The following is an 18,441-nucleotide window of genomic DNA, read 5'->3' as shown; positions in this document are numbered from 1 at the left end:
TATGGATCTTTAATACCCTTCACAACATGACTATTCATATTTATAAAGTAAATTAGGAGAACTTCAAAGGAGGTGTTGCTGCTTTTTATGTCAATAACAAGTTTTATTTTCTAAACTTGTTGGGAGTGTATTTACATAACAGAAGCCTGCAACTTCCCAGGAGTTCCTGGGGCCTAATAGGGCCGTGCTACATTGCTTTCCAGTTTCTGGAGGGCTCTCCCTGTTTGAAATGCCTGTATTTTTCTGTAAGAGCTCTTGCACTGTTGGCAAGCTGTCAGTGTAGCCTTCTTGCACTGGCAAATCTCAGATGCCTCTACAAAGCTGGCCACAGTGAAGTGATGCCACCCCCAGACAAGGTGGGTGGAAGAGAGTTTGGGGAAAAGCTTAGCACAGGCATGATCTAAGACAATGGCAATCCTGTGGGTGTTTTAAGTCAATAGATACACAAAGTATTTGGCCTGAACACTCTGTCCATCGCAGAGGCACTGGGCTCGGGATGCCTATTGTGCAAGTTGTGGTGGCAACAGCTGCCTGAGCCGTCCATCCCGTCTCCTCCAAGCTTGCATGTGGATATGTTCCTCTTGCTGTCTCCGGCCCTGTGGGCTGCTGGATGTGCCAGCCAGAGTTTTGGGCACAGGTGATCAGTCCGGAGCTGGCACATTCCCAACAACCTGGTCAGATTTATCAGTAATGGGATAACCAGTCTCTGTTTCAGCATTTCTGATGTGTCCAGCACTGTAGTTCCAGGCATCGCAAGGTACGATGCTCACAGTGGCCTCATCTGATAATATCTGTGGGTTGTCTTTTTTGCATCAGGGAGCAGAAAGAAAAATCCGAGACGAAGAGAGGAAGCAAAACAGGAAGAAAGGCAAAGGCCAGGCCTCCCAAGCCTCGTGCAATAACTGTGAGTAAGACAGGCCTTTCTGGTTTGGGGCCAAGTCACGCTTAACATGTCTCCTCTCATAACCACGTTGCTTTGTGATCCTCCTAACAGCTGAAGGGAAGTTGAGTGCACTGCCTCTGCAAAAAAAGAGCGATATCACCTTCTTCAAAACAATGGCTGACCTGGATTCCCAGCCAGTTCTCTTCATACCGGATGTTCACTTTGGGAACCTACAAAGAACTGGACAGGTAGGAAATGACAATGAGATGAGCCGGTGCCCTCCTGCCGTCCAGACACGCTTTCTCCCAGGCAGGTTTTAGGAAAACAAAGCACTGTTCCTGGGGGCTTTTGGTTTCAGCTCTCCTTTCGGTAAATGCAGCTCTTGGTGAGTCACTTAAAAAAAGACCTTACAAGAGAGAGTGCCTTTCAATTTCTGGGTGCAAAAAAGGAGTTTGTACATCATTAACAACTGACTAGTTTGTGTTTGTTATGGTTTTGCCATTCTTCTGCTAGGAATAAAGAATGGAAAAAATAGTCAAGAATTTTGAAGCAGGAGGTTAATTTGTGACTGAAAGAAAGTCTGGTTTTGAATGTGCTATTTGGCTTGATGAAATGAAGTGCCACCTTGTGGTAGCAGAGGTCCCCCTCCCTGTGACAACTGAAAAAGATGACCAAGCGCTTAAATATGTAAGGAGGTCAAGAGTATGCCCACTAAACATCACTGCCCATTTTCTGTCAGCATCACCTAGAGATCTGGGAATTCGTCGGAATTTTTACAAAGTAAAAATCTATCATGCTAATGTTAATATTCAGTATTGGCTTAGTGCAGAAGTCATGGAGTCATTATCACTGAGGTCTTTGCTGACTTGACTTTTTTAAGACCTACTTTATTGCTTGCTGGGAAATTGAAAACCTGAATTGGAGGGTCAGCTCTGACAATTTTTTGAATATGAACCTGTTATTTATTAACATCTCAGGGAGTGGAATGTGACCTTTATGCATGTGTTTATAAAGACAGATAGTAGATGAGGAAATTTTATATGCATCTTGCTGCAAAATATTAAAATAATGAAGATTAAATGACACTGAGTGTTGGAATTGTCATTTATTCTAAAGCAGTAAGAATTGTGGTAGAGCGAAGCACAAAGAGCACAGACATTGCAATCACAGCTGTCACTGACTTACTCTCCAAAATTGGAAAGACGCCCACTCACATATCAGTGCTGGGTACCTTCTGTCCTCATGGCTTTCAAACCAGAATGTGGATTTGTCTCAAAACAGGAGAAGGTGGAAGCGTTCCTTAGCATGTGTAATCCTGTAAATAATTTTCTAAACTAACTGGAAGGTACCCCAGTTTACTAGCTCTTAGGCAATGTTCAGCCCTGTCTTTTACTGCTCTATAGGTTGCAGTCTCAGCATTCTTGCTATCCTGAACTTTTCAATTGTTTTGTGTATTATTTAATGTAAGTATGATCTATTATGACAATAATTGATTATTTATGAACGTTTTATTATGAAAGCATAGCCACCGGTCATAGAATGAGTTACAGACCTCAGAACCAGCAGAACGCGGGGCTCCGGTGCCCTCCCTTTGCCCAACGCTTGCACAGTAACTCAGCAGCTGGAATGCTGGTACACTGGTTGGTATGGACCTGCGGCACGTTGTGAGGAATTTGGCTGACTGTTCTGTAAAGCCTTTGACAACAGTCTGTGATTTTATACCTCCCCTGCTACTGTTAGCTGCATTTGCTGCTGTTGTAAATTTGGTCCCAGTGACTGTGAGCTATACTGATTGACACAAAACAATGGTCTGGGCTTGAGCTTCTGCCCACAGCCCGTACAAAAAAGTTCAGCTGTACCATTAGTAATTGTATTTCCATTAGGCCTGTAGTTTAATGTTGGTCTTTCTAGTTTAATTAGATTTTCAGACAGTGTTAAATACGTACAAAAGCTTGTGAGTGTTGTGGCTTAAATCATATTGGGGGTAATTTAGGTGAGTAGTGATCTGATTTAGAGGATTGTAAAATAAGTGGGGAAAATGATATAAACCAGGAGAGAGGGCAATGTCTGTCAAAATGCTTTGATATATTTCCACTAGATGATAGTCAATAGCAGTTTTTCTAAGCCACACTTTTTGCAGATCACAATTAGAACTAGATGTTTGTGTTTTATAGAAGGAAAAGGTTTTTTAACAGATGAAAAAGTGCAAAATACTTGTCTTTTCTCCCTTTTGAAGTTATTCTGTTAAGCAGGTGTCTGAGTTTTGCAGTTAATTGTGTTTTTTTCCACCCTTCTAGGTTTACTATAATACAGATGATGAGAGAGAAGGGTAAGACATTTATTGTTTCACAAACTTTGCAGTTAGCAGTTCAAACTCATAGAAAGCAGGCACAAAACACAAAATCAGATAAAACTGATCCCCTTTCTCCTCCTTTCCTCATGTTCTCCCATCACTAATGATAGGTGAATAATATGTAGAACTAACTGGTAGAGGGAGGTTTGTTTTATGGTAACTTTCTTTTCCTTCGTGTGAACTATCTGCTTTTTATATCTATTTTTTATTACATTTCCGGGTAAAACACTTTAAAGAGCCATAAGGTTCCATACAGGGACAGGAAAATGTATTTGATAATAAAGTGCCTTTTATATATATATAAGGGTCCTCAAATAGTTTAAAAACCAGGAATTTTTTAATGAAGCACTGACCATCACTGTGTTCCTGAAAGCTGTTTAGCAGCACGCGGGTGTGTATGTGACAAATGCAGGAACTGCAGAGAGAATGCCCAAGCGCCAGAAGAGAAAGGTGGAAGGAGAATGGGAGATCCTGGGAAGGGGGAAGGTTGGAAATGGGAGCACCCCGTAACTGGCTTTGGAGGGACTGGAATAATTGCAGAAAGTCCCTAGAATAGTTAGAGATGTCATGAAATAAGGGGTTTAATATGTGTGGCTGGAGTCCAGCCAGTATTCACTGTAATGTGTGCAAGCCCCATACTTTTATCAATTGCTTGAATCCCAAGTGAGCACCCTCAAATCTGAGAGTTTGGAGTAAGACAAGTGCACTCACATAAGCCTGTAAAAAGTGGCCTGTGGTGGGGAGAGGCCGGGCACCCGCAGCTAACATCGACTTGAAAACAGAAGGCCCTCTTTGTGTCTTTTATGGAGCTAATGTTTTTCATGAGGCTTATGGTGGAATTTGAGCACGTTGGCGTCAGTTCTCTCCTCCAAGACTAAAAGGAGACACCGAGTCCTGCCAAAGCTATGCTGAGGGGAGAGGGTGGCTGTGGTGCCTTCATCCCTCAGCTTCCCCAGCAGAGCGCGTCGCAGCTTCGGGCTGAATCTGGCCCAGCATGTTTTTCCTTTTGAACTTGCTGGTTTGTATGGTCTCGGATTTTAGAAATGTTGTTGGTGTTTCCTGAGGCTGTCTCCTTGACCCTGAAGAGGAGGTGAATTAATGTGTAAATGTGGGTTCAGCTCTTTACTTTGCTTTTTTCTTCTTCCTCACCCCCCTTCCCTCAATATTTAAACAGTTAAGGGCCTTTGGGGTTTTCAAAATAGTATGTAACATTGGAGCATATTTTCCTGTCACCTGTCCCAGCCAATCAATCAGGGCAATTTGAGAGGCTTGGAGAGTTCAGATAAGCATCAAAAGCTAAATCCTTGCAGTTTCTGGTCTGGTGCGACTTGAGTAGCCAGTGGGGGTTTTGCCAGAGTACGAAGTGAGTCATGCCTGCTGCTGTTGCCCCCTCTCCTGCTGGGAGCACAGCTGTACTGTGACATCGTCGCTGTTGTGTGTTTTCTAGTGGCAGTGTCCTGGTCAAAAGGATGTTCCGGCCTGTGGAGGAGGAGTTTGGTCCATCCCCTTTGAAACAAATGAAAGAAGAAGGCCTGAAAAGAGGTAACAGACAGTTCTTAGCAGTTAAAAATAAAGTTGTGGGACTTACGCCCTCAAGCTGGGAAGGGCAGGTGTGACTCAGAGCAAGTTAGTTGTTTTGATGCTAGTGCAAGAGTGGGGTAGATGGGAGAAGAGATCATTACACCTGCCAGTATAGGAGGAGGCATTTTAACAAATGCCTAGTAATGACTTAAAAGCAGAAAAGAAAAAAAGAAAAAAAAAGAAAAGAAAAGGACTGTGCTATCTCAAGAAGAGATCAGGACACAAGTGTATTTAAAAAAGCTAGAAAGTTTCTTGATCCTTGGCCAAGTTACATAGTTCATAAATGTTCCAGTAGCAAATCTGTGGTTGTCTATTTTTAACTTCTGCTCATCTTTTCTGTTCTGGCTGGGATCACAAGCAAATATGCAAGATGCACTGGGTCAAACACAGAGACCTTACACAGGCAAGCTCCTGCTGACTGCAGACTTAGATTAGCCTGAATAAAATCTCAGAAATTTCCTACCCAATTAGAAATATATGACATGGAGAGACATCTTCCAGCAGACCTAACTGAATCATTTAAGAGATGGTTTCCCTTAACTTTTTTTGCTGCCCTGAGTGAGTATCATTACAGTTGCGTTTCACATGCTATACCAGTCCAACTCCTGCTCTCCAGTCTGCTACAGTGAAGCTTAAGTTGAGTAACATTGAAGCAATGGTTTAGGTAGAGCTGTTAAACTTTGCACTGAATGTAGGGGTGAGCAAGTGGTGGTTTTGTCCACAAAATCTGCTTTGTGTACAGTCACTTCCAGTGCAGTGCTATAGGTGATAACCTCCCACACTGCCACAGTTAGAGAATAGTTGGCGGTTCCTTCAGTCTCATGAGTTCTGTTACGTAAGTTTATTGCAGGCTCCAGGGCTTTGACCAACTTAGATAATCAAACTTGCAAACGTTTTGAGGTTCACCCACCCATTTGTGAGACAGCAAAGCAACAAGGTACAGAAGTGAGCTCTGTTGCTCTTAGTTGCACTAATTTTGTGCATTCGACTCATTTGAGCTTTATAGAAACAACTTCTCATGAGCCTGCATTTGCAAAGTTTCTCTGTTGGTTAGGATGGTGTGTTTGGACCAAGGGAAGCATACAAGATTATAGGAGGGAGAGTGGTATCTTCCTGGAATAAATATGAACATATTCTTCTTTTAATTAAATCTTCAATTGATTATGTGAGATCAGCACTGGCCATACACATGCATCTGGTTGACTCAAGGACCCGACCAAATTCGCATTATCAGGGCTCCATCAAGCAGAAGGGGACAGCCACAAGGGCTACATAAAGAACTGTAATTTCCTGCAATTTCACCTGGGTTTCCCAGCTGGAAGCCTGGAGAGTTGCCTTCAAGGAGGTATTGGTTTGCTTTGATTATTCTTTTGCTGTGGTAAGTGGTTTTAATATCGTCCAGGACTTGCAAGCATTTCAAGGGGAAGATTTGAAAGAAAAAAAGTTTTTTCAACTGTTGACAAAACGGTGTTAAATAATTAAATCAAGGAGAGACATGGAACCAGAGAAGCTGGAGGATGCTCTCTTCGCATCCCCTTCCTGTTCACTGTTTCTTGCGACTTGGACTATGCTGGCTGGAGGCCAAGCCTCTTCCAGCGTGGCCTTTGCTCTGGTGAACTTGCTGCCATCAGGAACCCTGCATCTGGGATTGTGCTGATGGGGCGCAGCTCAGCTGAATCTGCCCGTTTGACAATACTGTCACAGGATCCACTGGGTATTAAGATGTTCCGCTGTTTTTCCCAGGCTTAGCTGTACTAGAAGCACTCTTTGTCCCAGATTTATTTGGTGCAGTAGAATCAATAACTCCTAGACAGCAGGTATAGATGGGGCACTGGTGGAACGTTTGAGAGAGAGCAGGTCTGATATGTGAAAATATGCATTAAAAGCAATGTCATCCCAAGGTGGCTCATTATCAGAGCAGTGAGGGATCCAAGCCCAGCTGAAGAACTGAAGTGACACTGTGTGGCCTTACCGCTGCCTGATGGACCTAATTGTAATATTGTCCAGTGAAAGCAAAAGTATTAAAGCACAGCTTTCAAGAGAACAGGTCTGAAGGGTTTGCAGACCATCAGTAAAACGAGGTTCATATTCTCACACAGATAGCTGCGTCTTTGTGAATGATTCTTTCATCTCCATGACCCCTAACAAGTTACAAGTGCCCAACACAGAAATGTAAAGTATGTTAATCTGTACTGAGTGTGCAGCACAGCTAGTTACTTGGCTAGACTTGTGGCCTTTTCCTGTTTTGAGTTCTCAGTCAGAGTTTTCAAATCACTTTCCCTTTCAGATATCATAGGGAGTTTCCCGTTAATTATAAATCCAGCAGCTGTGTTACAGATCAGGGAGATTTCCAGTCCTGTAGCCCTTAGCTTGAAGAAAGTAATCTTTTTGTCTACCTTTTGTCTCTCAGGAAAGTTGTGTTAAACTACTCAAGAAACATTTTGCATTCATAACAATCAGGGTTTTGTGAACCATCCCTGTGGAAGACAGCATTCACTCTGTCACGGAATCACGGAATCTTCAGAGTTGGAAGGGACCTCTAGAGATCATCTAGTCCAACTCCCCTGCTAGAGCAGGGTTGCCTAAAGCACATCCCTCAGGGCTGCATCCAGGCGGGTCTTGAAAATCTCCAGAGAAGGGGACTCCACAACCTCCCTGGGCAGCCTGTTCCAGTGCTCTGTCACCCTCACCGTAAAGAAGTTTTTCCGTGTATTTGAACGGAACTTCCTATGTTCTAGCTTGTGCCCATTGCCCCTTGTCCTGTCGCTGGGAACCATTGAAAAGAGCCTGGCTCCGTCCTCCTTAAACCCACCCTTTCGATACTTGTAAACATTAATCAGGTCCCCCCTCAACCTTCTCTTCTCCAGGCTAAAGAGTCCCAGCTCTTTCAGCCTTTCCTCATAAGGGAGGTGCTCCAGTCCCACAATCATCTTGGTTGCCCTACGCTGGACTCGCTCCAGTAGTTCCCTGTCCCTCTTGAACTGGGGAGCCCAAAACTGGACACAGTACTCCAGTTGTGGCCTCACCAGTGCAGAGTAGAGGGGGAGAATGACCTCCCTCGACCTACTGGCCACAGTCTTTCCTATGCAGCCCAGGATGCCATTGGCCTTCTTGGCGACAAGGGCACCTAGGGCAATTAATCAAAACTCCAAATGTGGGAAAGCCAGGTCACCAGCCCTACTTTTCTTGACTAAAATGTGCCACATCTCCATACAGAGACCACTCGACAAAGACTGTAGTAATTGCTCATAGGATGTCAGCCACAGCATCAGTAATGTCTGGGCTCAGACCTTCGTAGTGGACCGAGTCTTACTGTCCCATCATGTCCTTAGTTTCATTTTTGCCACATCTCTATTGCTTATCTTTTGCCTTGGCAGATTTGCCAATGGAGAGCCAAGCTGATAAGTCTTTTAAAAGAGATATCTAACATTGCTCTTCTGCACTCACACTTAAATCCTCAGCTCCTGGCTTCCAAAAATCTCACAGGTGCACCAACCTCCCTTGCCTTCGGTAAAGGCTGGTTGCCACTCCGCTATTTTGTGACTCCGGACTATTTCTTTTGCAATTCCTTTTAATATGTAGAGAGCACTAGGGATTACAGTGGGTTTCAATGCTGGTAAGAAGGTTAAGAACTGAGGCCAGGTAGTGTAGAGGTCAGGCAAATTTCAATTTATCTTTTTAACTTTCAGTCAAAAATAGTTCATTGCTTGGTGCAAGATTTCCCACGCCCCAAAATATTGCAATCTGTACTATTACAGTGAGCCCATCTAGATGCCGTGAACACGGTGACAGCTGGATCAGAGGGTGTAATTACGAGTTGTGTCATACCGTCACAGTCACGGCGTGGCATTCCCTGGCAGAGCTGCTGAGCCCAAGGGAGCCTTTGCAGCCCCGTTCCCTCCGCCCCTGCTGTGCCTCCTGCTGCGGGCCAGCCGCCTTCTCTCCGCTGCTATGCCAGCACGAAGGCGTGCGGGGCTGCGTTCTACACTGAAGCAGGGACCTGATCTGTCTGAAGAACAACTCAGAAAAAATGGTGTGTTTTTTCACTCACATCTGCTGTTTGAGAGAGTTCATCATCCAGAAAAATTCATTGAGACGGGCCAGAGCCACAGAGCATAAGGGCAGGGATGAGACAGGGGCTCCTTAAAGCATCACTGTCACCAGAAGTCATTTATGGAAAAGTGCCCTGGTGAATCAAAGCTGGTATTTTCACACCTGTCCGTGAAAAGAAAAAACCAACAACCCCCCCATATGTTTACTAATCCTGGCTCTCTGTGTGTATAATAGTGATTCAAGTTCCCCATTATCCTTGTAATGGATCTTTCATTAAGCATAACATTGCCTGACATGCCAAGCACAACAGACAGATTTAAAGCTCAGCACTTGGACTGTATGATGTTCCCAGTGTTAATCTCGGACCAAGTGATTTTTTTCTCCTTTCAGATACGTTTCTAATTATTAAGGCTGGCAGAGGTCCAGATGTTTGAAAATCCAGGAGTTACAGGACAGCTCTTTAATCATAAGAAAAGAATTACTGAATTAATAAAAGTATTAGTACAGGTAAAATTAGCACCTTAAGTGAGTGCTTGTTCATGCAAGTAACCATATCAGGCCTAATAAAATTTAACTACTGATGTGGATTTTTTTTTTCTCTTATTTTCTTACAGTTATTTAGGTTGTGACCCAAAGTTGTCTCAGCTTCTGAGTCCTTTAAAAGGACACTCTCAGGCAGGTCCCAGGGAATTACCAAAACGTAGGTGAAAAGGATGTGGCTCTGCGTGCTTGTGGTAGCAGTTTTGTGGCTCATGCTTCTGAATTAAAGATGCAAAAACCACCATTGTCCTGCACGTCTGGTTTGTAGACCAAGAAAGGGGATTGATCAGCCCATGCTTTAAATCTTTTTTCAATCATTTCAAAACCTGGGCAAAGAAGCTGCAATTCTCTGCAAATGGGCCTGGGTCCACCATGCTGCAGTCTTGACGTGAGAATTATCTTCCAAACAATTGGTTCTGTATGAAGAATACCATCATCTCTGTTGTTCATCTGCAAGTCATCTATTGAGTTCCCTGGTGAAGATATCTTTTGGACCACAAGGATTAGCAGTTTCAAAAGATATCTTTTTCTGTCTACAAAAAAAAAAAGATAATTACCAATGTAGTTTGTCACATGGACATTAAATACCTAACATGTATTTGTACCTATCCTGCAGCACTGCTGTTTGAAAAGGCAGTTTATTTGGGGAAAAAAATAAATTGTGGAACATATTATTTAACCTGCTACTTTAACAGAGTCATGTGAGATTATGCCTAAAACACTTCTCTGGTGTTTATGTTCGTTCACTTTGTAGCTGTCTGCTTGGCTTTTGGTATATAACAGCAAGTTTCCTCCTTTTACCTGTACAAGTCAGAGAGGGGAGAACGAGAGCTAGAGAGGGCAGAGCATCCTGCCTGTGGACCACTAAGACTCGGCAGGACGTCTGAGGGAGGAAGAGGAGATTTTCAAGAGTGCAAATGGCATTTGGGTACCTGAGCAGGTAAATGCCTGCCTGCCAGCTGTGCTTGTGGATGTCTCCCCTGTGAAGTCTCAAATGACTTTGGGCTCATTCTTTCCAGTGTTTATTTTCAGACTGGCCAGGCCCATTTGCAGTCATCCACATGGTAATGTCAGAACTATTTCTTTTCCTTTCTGTTGATAATTGGTCTCAAAGCCTCAGCTAAAGGCAAACCAGACTTGCCTTTTCTGAATCTTCTTTCCCAGCCGTTTGGATGGAGAGGTGCAAGCCGAGATGCAGGTTTAGGAAGACCTGTGTGTCTTGTCCTGTGACCCAGGGACAGGGATTCAGTGGTTTTTAGCTTCTCTTATTTCAGTAGATCATAGAATCATAGGGTTGGAAGGGACCTCTGGAGATCATCTAGTCCAACCCCCCTGCCAGAGCAGGGTCACCCAGAGCAGGTTGCACAGGAACGCATCCAGGCGGGTTTTGAATGTCTCCAGAGACGGAGACTCCACCACCTCTCTGGGCAGCCTGTTCCAGTGCTCTGCCACCCTCAGAGTAAAGAAGTTCCTCCTCATGTTTAGGTGGAACTTCCTATGCTCAAGTTTGTGCCCATTACCTCTTGTCCTGTTCCTGGGCACCGCTGAAAAGAGCCTGGCCCCGTCCTCCTGACACCATTAAGTATTTATAAGTGTTGATAAGGTCCCTTCTCAGCTGTCTTTTTTGCAACTGAAGAGACACAAATCCCTCAGTCTTTCTTTATAAGAGAGGGGTTCCAGTCCCCTAATCATCAGATGGAGGTTTAAATTCTTGCAAATATAGATTGCTCACATTAAATTAAATTTGCTGAATTTTCTTTGGGGGTTTTTAAAGCAACTGTGATGTGTCTTTTATGTTTAGATCACTGGTGATGTAAGAGTGCATTTTTTTAAAAGTGCAAACCATCTTGAGCACTTAATTTTATCTGTCATGGATTAATATTTGTTTTTCTACTGAGTGTGGGGTGTTTCGTCTGTTCGATTGACTGAACCTGCTCCAAGTTTGACTTTTTTTCTGTTTCAGTGCTTTTGTATGTGAGGAAGGAGACGGATGAGGTGTTTGATGCTTTGATGCTGAAATCACCCACAGTAAAGGGGCTAATGGAAGCGGTAAGTATCCGATGTCCTCACGTTGTTTGTCTTTCTTGGTAAGAAAATCTTAAGGCTTTCAGTATATTATTGAGAACAACCATAATATAAAGAGGAAGTTATTCTCAAATACTTTTAAAGCCTTTCATAAAGGCTTTCTGGAGCACGCCTCTGAAATGCTGGCATGTTCCGAATTCAGTGCTGTCAGAAGGTTGCTGGGATTAAATAGTGTTGCAGACCTGGTTTATTGGAGACCTGAGCCTTGAGGAATGGCAGTAATTAACCAGTGTCAGGGAAGCAGAGAGATGCAGGCTCCATTTTCTGAAATGCTTCTTTCTGAACTGATGATTCACAGCCTGTTGAATCTTCTCCTGTAATGCCCATCGGTGTGTTCACAGCCATCTTTTAAAGAAGAGGCTCGAGGATGCACCGTTTCCGTGTGAATTGCATATGACTTTTCTGCAATTGCTGCTCCGGCATGAAAGAGGCAGTTGCTGAGCCAATGCAGACTAGTCATTCATACCTCCTGTCTCAGATTTCTTCTCTAGCCCTCACTCCCAGAGGGACCTACCTGTCAGCCTGCCTCTTTGCTGCTTCTTTGACTTGAATTTTTGCTTGTTACCTGTTAGCCGTAATCACGGGTGGCTATTTACACATTTAATCCTGTTTGTATGAGCGAATGGCTAGTAGATGTGAAATTTGGGGAGGAAAGAGTTAAAAAGCAACCACGTGTCTCACTGCTTTGGTGGGGGCACTAATGTGAGACTGACCTGTGGGACACTGACCTGATTTCCAGCCTTGGTTACACGTAGGAGAGAAGATGGGAGTGGATGAAAGTATCCCTAGAGAGCTCAGCCGAGTGCTAAAGTGTGTATATTCACACTCATAAAACGGTCACAGTGTCTTGTTGCATGTACTGGACACATCAAATGCAGTAAAGATTGAGTTATTTGGTCAATATTTGGCCAGTAGCAGAAGGCAAAAAGATATGTGGGTTAGTGAAGTTGTTTAAAGCACCTATGCAGATCAGGGTATCTCCGAGGAGAGTCAGCTGCATCTTAAGGATGTCCTAACTGTGCTCTTGCCAATACTGTTCGTTAGCTGTGAGTGCAGCTCAGTCGTTAGGCAGAACGCGCGTGTATATTAAAAGCCAGGCTTCACTCAAAGAGGCTGCAGCCTGATTCATGATAAGCTGTAACACGATTTCATCTTGTCTTTGTATGGAAGTTAAAAGCATGTAACAATCCTTCTATAACCCTTCAAGCTAAAATGAATGTTTTACCTCCAGTAGTCTGTGCCTCTCCATGCCTGTTTTCCAGCCACCGTGTAACATAAAAACAAAGCTGGTGCAGAAGCAGGAAAGGTTTCTGCATACCTCTGTGTGCGCAGCTGCTGACTCAGTGGCATGCATTTGGCACCAGAGAAATCTGATCTGTTGTAAAACGTCCCAGTTCACTGGAAGGAACATATTCAGAAAATTTTAATTCTCTTTAGTAGGATATTATGGATAAATCATTTCCAAAAAGCTGTCAAACTGCATATTCTGAAATACTCTCTATACAGTCATTTCAGCAAATCATTTAATTTTGTAATTGTGCACATCCTAAATGCTTAATTCTAAACTCAGTACTAAATAACTTAGAAAATGAGGCTCTGAATATTGTAGAGCCCCAGATCTGAAAGACAGGACCAATGATGCTGAATCATACCCTCCTTCTCTGTTTATGGATTTTACTTTTTTTAATGATATTGCTTTTTCAGGTACTATGTTTATTCTCTCGTCTATCCCCATTCCGAATGAACAACTAGATTCCTTCTCAGATGTCTTTCTTCTGGCAAATATCTAGAGGTCTCAGGTTTCAGAGAATACAGTACGTCTCAGAAAGTGATGCAAATGTTTGGTTTTTAAGATGTTTGCATCCTACACTAGGCAGTCTCGATAAACAGAACATAGTGAAACAGTTGCCCATCACAAAACATCACGCATATGTGGTGACTGACCAGCTCTAAATCCTGCTAAAGCCTGATCCAAAGTCAAGTTAACTCTGTGGATCTCAGTAGGTGCCCCAGTCTTACATTGTGCAGAATCACATATTTATTCAAATTACAGAAGGCAATCTAAATTGGGAAATTCAAACATCTCCCAAAGTCTTTCTAAAATTAAAAGCTAACAGCTGAGCTCAGTAGAGTTTGCTTAGATACCTGTCTATGTATGTGTCCTTCCAACCAATGTAGGGCAGCAGACTGGACCATTCCATAGAAATAAGTTGGCAAAAATCTTTTCCTACGTGCCTCAACCAGCCCAGATGTTGCCCTTTCTGTCTTCCTGACCCCAGCAGAGAAAGCATTTCTGGTGGCCTGTGCAATCAGATGTGTGCTACAGACAAACTTGCGGTGCCAGCAGACTGCAGCCCAAAGGGACACCCAGACTTTTATTTCAGTGCCACTCTGGAGGCTGTCCCACTGCTTCAGGCATCCTAAGGGAAGGAAACAATCCTCTGCTCAGAAGATTGAAAATTGAACGATGGAGATGATAAAGGAAAATATTCCTCCAAATAAAGATATCTTTTTAAAATTTATTATAGCCTGCTTGGGGTCAAGTGAGAAATCCTGTTGTTTTATATGGAAGTTGGCAGCAGCGGTGTTCCCCCTGAGCTGGCAACAAGCGTGATTCAGAAGAGAGTGTTAAGTGAGATGCCCTAGCAGATGCTAGCTCTCTGCTTTCTCAGATTCTGCAGCAGGACTTAGCACATTTGCACCGCAGGCTTGTTTTCGGAGCCGGTGAGGGGGAGGATCTCCCATATCCCCCCTTCAAGCCTTGCTTCCACGGCTCTCCGTTTGGTATAATTGGTTGAGTCCTCAGGGGTTCCTGAGAAATGTGCTTATTCAGTCAGTCGGCAGTCTTTCGCAAAGCTCACTAATCCCTGCATGTTATATAAATCCTACACCTGTCACAGGCGGTGTGACAGGCAAGGCTTTCTCAGCCCTACCTCTCGTAGCTCATGTAGGAAGAGGTGTCCCAGAGTCCCAAACCACTTTGAGCAACATTTGGAATGCTTGAATGTTAGATATCCCAAATATCCTAGAGAAGTTTTATGCTGGAATGCTGTATATTAGCTGCTATTAAACCCCCTTTGGCACAGGGATGTTTCTTCCTGCTTATTTATTTGCATGGAGTCAGTGAAAAGTGTCTTCAAGTAGTATTACTAGGCTTCAGAGTTAACAACCCAGAGAGTTGTTTCCTTATGTTCACACAGTTGCAACATTTTCTGCACTTTCAGGTTGCAGTTTTTCTCTGATGCCTGTTATGAAGGATTTTTTCAACAATCTGATGAATTGGAGCCACTTTTATTATTGCTTTACATGAAAGCTTAAATTTAAGGGTACAACAAAGCTACAGATACAAAAGTTCAGCACCAGATTGCGTATCTGATGTCATTCTATTAATTGTAAGCAAAGCTAAAGGGTAAGAAAGAATAAAAGGAGAACATGAAAGTTTCTCTGAGAACTTCTCCAAGACAGTCAAGATTTGCTCTCACGGTGCAGCACCTGGATACCCCAGAGGAGTCACCAGCCTCAGATCAGGCAGCTGCCCTCAATGGGCAGAACAGGATGAGGCACCGAAGGAAGGGAGACTTGGAAAGATGGTGGTAGACAGCAGTGGAGTGTGAGTGAGGGACAAAGTGTGGGTACCTACACAAGTGCTTCTGGCCAGAGGTATAATCATAGAGTCATAGAATGGTTTAGGTTGGAAGGGACCTTAAAGATCATCTCATTCCAACCCCCCTGCCATGGGCAGGGACACCTCCCACCAGACCAGGCTGCTCAAAGCCCCATCCATCCTGGCCTTGAACACTTCCAGGGATGGGGCATCCACAGCTTCCCTGGGCAACCTGTTCCAGTGCCTCACCACCCTCATAGTGAAAAATTTCTTCCTAATATCTAATCTAAATCTACCCTCTGGTAGGTGATTCCTTCTACTGGGGATCCTGCCCGCGGATCCTCCCTTGGATTTATGTGCATAGGTTGGATCAGGTGTTCACGAAGGTTAGGTGGGGCATATTGTCCCGTTTGTGATGGAGAGTAGCTGGAATAAGTTAAGACATCCCACACAGGGATATGGCAAACCCTGGGTTCAAATCACCCTTGTTATGCCCTGTTTGGAGCAAAGACTTGAACTTGCTCCAGATAAGCTGAGTATGTTATGGTGGAACTGCTTTGTAGGATGCATTTCCACCCTGTTCATGTGGCTATGTAGCTTTTGTGTAGGCTACACAGAGCCTTTCGCATAGGCTACGTAGAGCTCAGAGTGAAAAAGATTGGTTTTATAGTCCGATAGTGAGGATGCTTTTGTGAGATGCGACAAGTGGGGTGAAGCCCCTCTTCTCAGAAACGTACAATGTGGACTGCTCACCTCAGCAGGGAGAGTGGGACTCTACAGCGTATGAGCTTGCTCAGCCACGATGCTGAATTAGCTCTCTCCCAAGGAACCAGGACGACCATCAATATCTCCAGCACCATATCCAAAAGGGCAGTGAAACACGGTGATGTGAGTAAAACTGAAGTAGCAAATACAACCCACAATATAATTTGTATTTGGTTCTCTGCTAGGTGCAAAACTGGGCCTTAGTGTACCTTATCAGTTACGTCTTATTCACATCCTCCCCTTTCTGTTAGCCACAGATGTACGCTGTCCACAGAGGAAACCGCAGTGTAAAAGAAGTTTTATTGGTTCTTCAGCATCTTGGAGTTACATTATACTTTTTAAGTACAAAATTGTATCTTAGATAAGATGATAATTATACAAGTATAGGTGATGTGGGCAAGTATAGGCCACTTAATTCTCTGTCTTAAAGAATTCTGTCTCTCTGGATGGGAGCTGTGCTTGGGGTTCAGCCTGTGGCTGTTTTAATCAGTCCTTGGTGTGCTGAGTTTATCCATCGCTTTTTTCAATTTTTTATTTCATGATAATTGCTTTAATTTGCTTCTCTAAAGTGTCACTTTTTCTCAATGGGAGTCAATGCAAACACAACAAAAAGATTTTACAGTGACTTATGTTTGGCAGGCTTTAAATGGATTCTTGATTGTGCATTTCAGTTCTCTGATGCAGAAGATAAATAGTCAGCTATTCAGCTGCAACTTCATTTCACCTGGGAAGAGCAGGAAACTTACTTTGGTTGGCAGTAGAGTATCACAGAACATTAATCACTGACAAAAAAGTAATTTTTCCGTAATTATTTTGCCTTTTGGGACAATCTTCTTCCAAAGTATGAGCTGTGAGACCTGTTCCCTCAAAGAAGAGTTATAATTTGGAAAGTAAACCTGGATCGGACGGAGGGCTCAGGGACACCATCTCCATGGGCACATCACAGACTCGCTGCAGAAGGGATGTCCGAAAAAGTTACTAATGCACTGCTGCAAAGCAATGCCAAAGCATCCCAGTGAAGTGCTTGTTAGTGTTGGTAATTTGTCAGCTTAAGTAGTTCTTCCTTCAAAAGTTTTCCTATAATTTCTGCTTTATCATTTGAGCAGCTGGCAAGAGGTTTATTTTAGAAGTTCTATACCTTGTTAACACACTTCTCTGCGGCATCTCGTCTTGTTAATCTGTACACTCAGATGATGTTTTGTGAGCCAAATAGTGCTCTCATTTTGCCACCCTAGTAACTAAACTGAGTCACCTCCCCAACGATACAGAACCTTCCAAATCCCGTGTGTAGCAGGTTTGTAGCCCTCCCACAAGAAAAGGTTCCTAGAAGATACTTCTCAGACAAAAGACCCATGGAGGGTCCCGTTAGCTTAACAAACCTGGAAATGCCATTAAGAAATGTGCACATCTTTTTTTGTTGATCCATCAATCCATCAGCTCCTGTTGTGTTGCTGCTCATCTGCCTTCTGCCTGGGGGAAGAAGCTTTCGCTTCCATGAGCCTGGAAAACCAGAATAAGAAACAGCAGAAAGGCGTCTGATCAGATTGAAATTCCCTGGTAAAATCTGAAGCTGGAAAGACTGTTGGCTCTTTGAGCAGAGCAGTAGGAGATGCTGAGGCAGTTTTGATGACTCAAACCCTACAAAACCTATAGTCTCCAAGTTTCTGGATGGAAATGATTGTGGTTTTTTGATCAAGATGTTTTAGGATTATTCCTCCCCTAATCATCCTTAAATGAAGATATGGCATGGTTGCGAGTGACTTTTCTGTATAGCTATCCTGTCAAAGTTTGCAGAAATTTAATGCCTTATGTAAAGTGAGACGTGATAATTTAATATTTCTCATTAGTCTTTAATGATATTTCTTTTTTTTTTTTATGACTTCAGATCTCTGAGAAATATGGTCTGCCAGTGGAAAAGATTGCAAAACTTTATAAGAAGAGCAAAAAGGGGTAAGTAACTAACTAACTATCTAGGGGTTATTGCAGGATCCTTCAGAAGTGCTTGGGGCCTCACGATGTTGGGCAGTATAAACACTTTCAGGAGACATGCCCGTGTGCTTGGAATCTTAATGGCTATGGTGACAGCAAGGGGTGGCGGAGGAGGAAACATGAATCTCCAGTCTGTGTCTGACCAGTATTCATAGGCTTACTGTGAAGAAACAGTTTGTGTTTGGAAAATGTGTTTGGATAAGGTCTGTTTTGTAGACTATATGCTTAATAATATGGAGCGTTAGCACGGGACAGGTGCAGCCTTTGCTGTGAATCTGTCACGGAGTTTCCCTGCACGGTTAGGAAGAAGTAGGCCCCTGCCCGAATCTGAAAGGCAGGCAGGCAGGCAGGCAGGCAATGTTTGCAGCAGGGGTTTCAGCTGAGTAAATTTAGAGCATCACAGCTGTGATTTTAGAATAGCTAGGCTACTGCGCCTTGCCATAAATCTAAATCTCTCCACTTCAACTTTTTTTTTACTTCTAAATAACCACAATATCGTAGCGATATAATTTTAAATCACCATTTATTTTCATCTGTAACTCTAGCTTAGGGCATTGTTTTGTCTGGGGACTTCTTTAGCTTTTGAGA

At 43.3% G+C, this 18,441-nt stretch overlaps 1 protein-coding gene across 2 annotated transcripts in view; it reads left to right on the top strand.

Annotated features, from left to right (window-relative positions):
* The window catches only part of GRHL2 (grainyhead like transcription factor 2), a 71,375-nt gene that overhangs the window by 47,936 nt on the left and 4,998 nt on the right, over positions 1 to 18,441 (top strand). For both annotated transcript variants that reach the window (XM_054192840.1, XM_054192839.1), the window contains exons 10-15: positions 817 to 904; positions 995 to 1,131; positions 3,181 to 3,212; positions 4,684 to 4,778; positions 11,374 to 11,459; positions 17,750 to 17,814. In XM_054192840.1, coding sequence (XP_054048815.1) covers positions 817 to 904; positions 995 to 1,131; positions 3,181 to 3,212; positions 4,684 to 4,778; positions 11,374 to 11,459; positions 17,750 to 17,814 — 503 coding nt within the window. The remainder of the gene's footprint in view (positions 1 to 816; positions 905 to 994; positions 1,132 to 3,180; positions 3,213 to 4,683; positions 4,779 to 11,373; positions 11,460 to 17,749; positions 17,815 to 18,441) is intronic.

The sequence above is a fragment of the Rissa tridactyla genome, chromosome 2 (genome assembly GCF_028500815.1).
Source record: "Rissa tridactyla isolate bRisTri1 chromosome 2, bRisTri1.patW.cur.20221130, whole genome shotgun sequence".
Taxonomy (NCBI): domain Eukaryota; kingdom Metazoa; phylum Chordata; class Aves; order Charadriiformes; family Laridae; genus Rissa; species Rissa tridactyla.
Note: the sequence above shows the minus strand (reverse complement) of the source record. Positions and strands in the feature narration are given on the sequence as shown.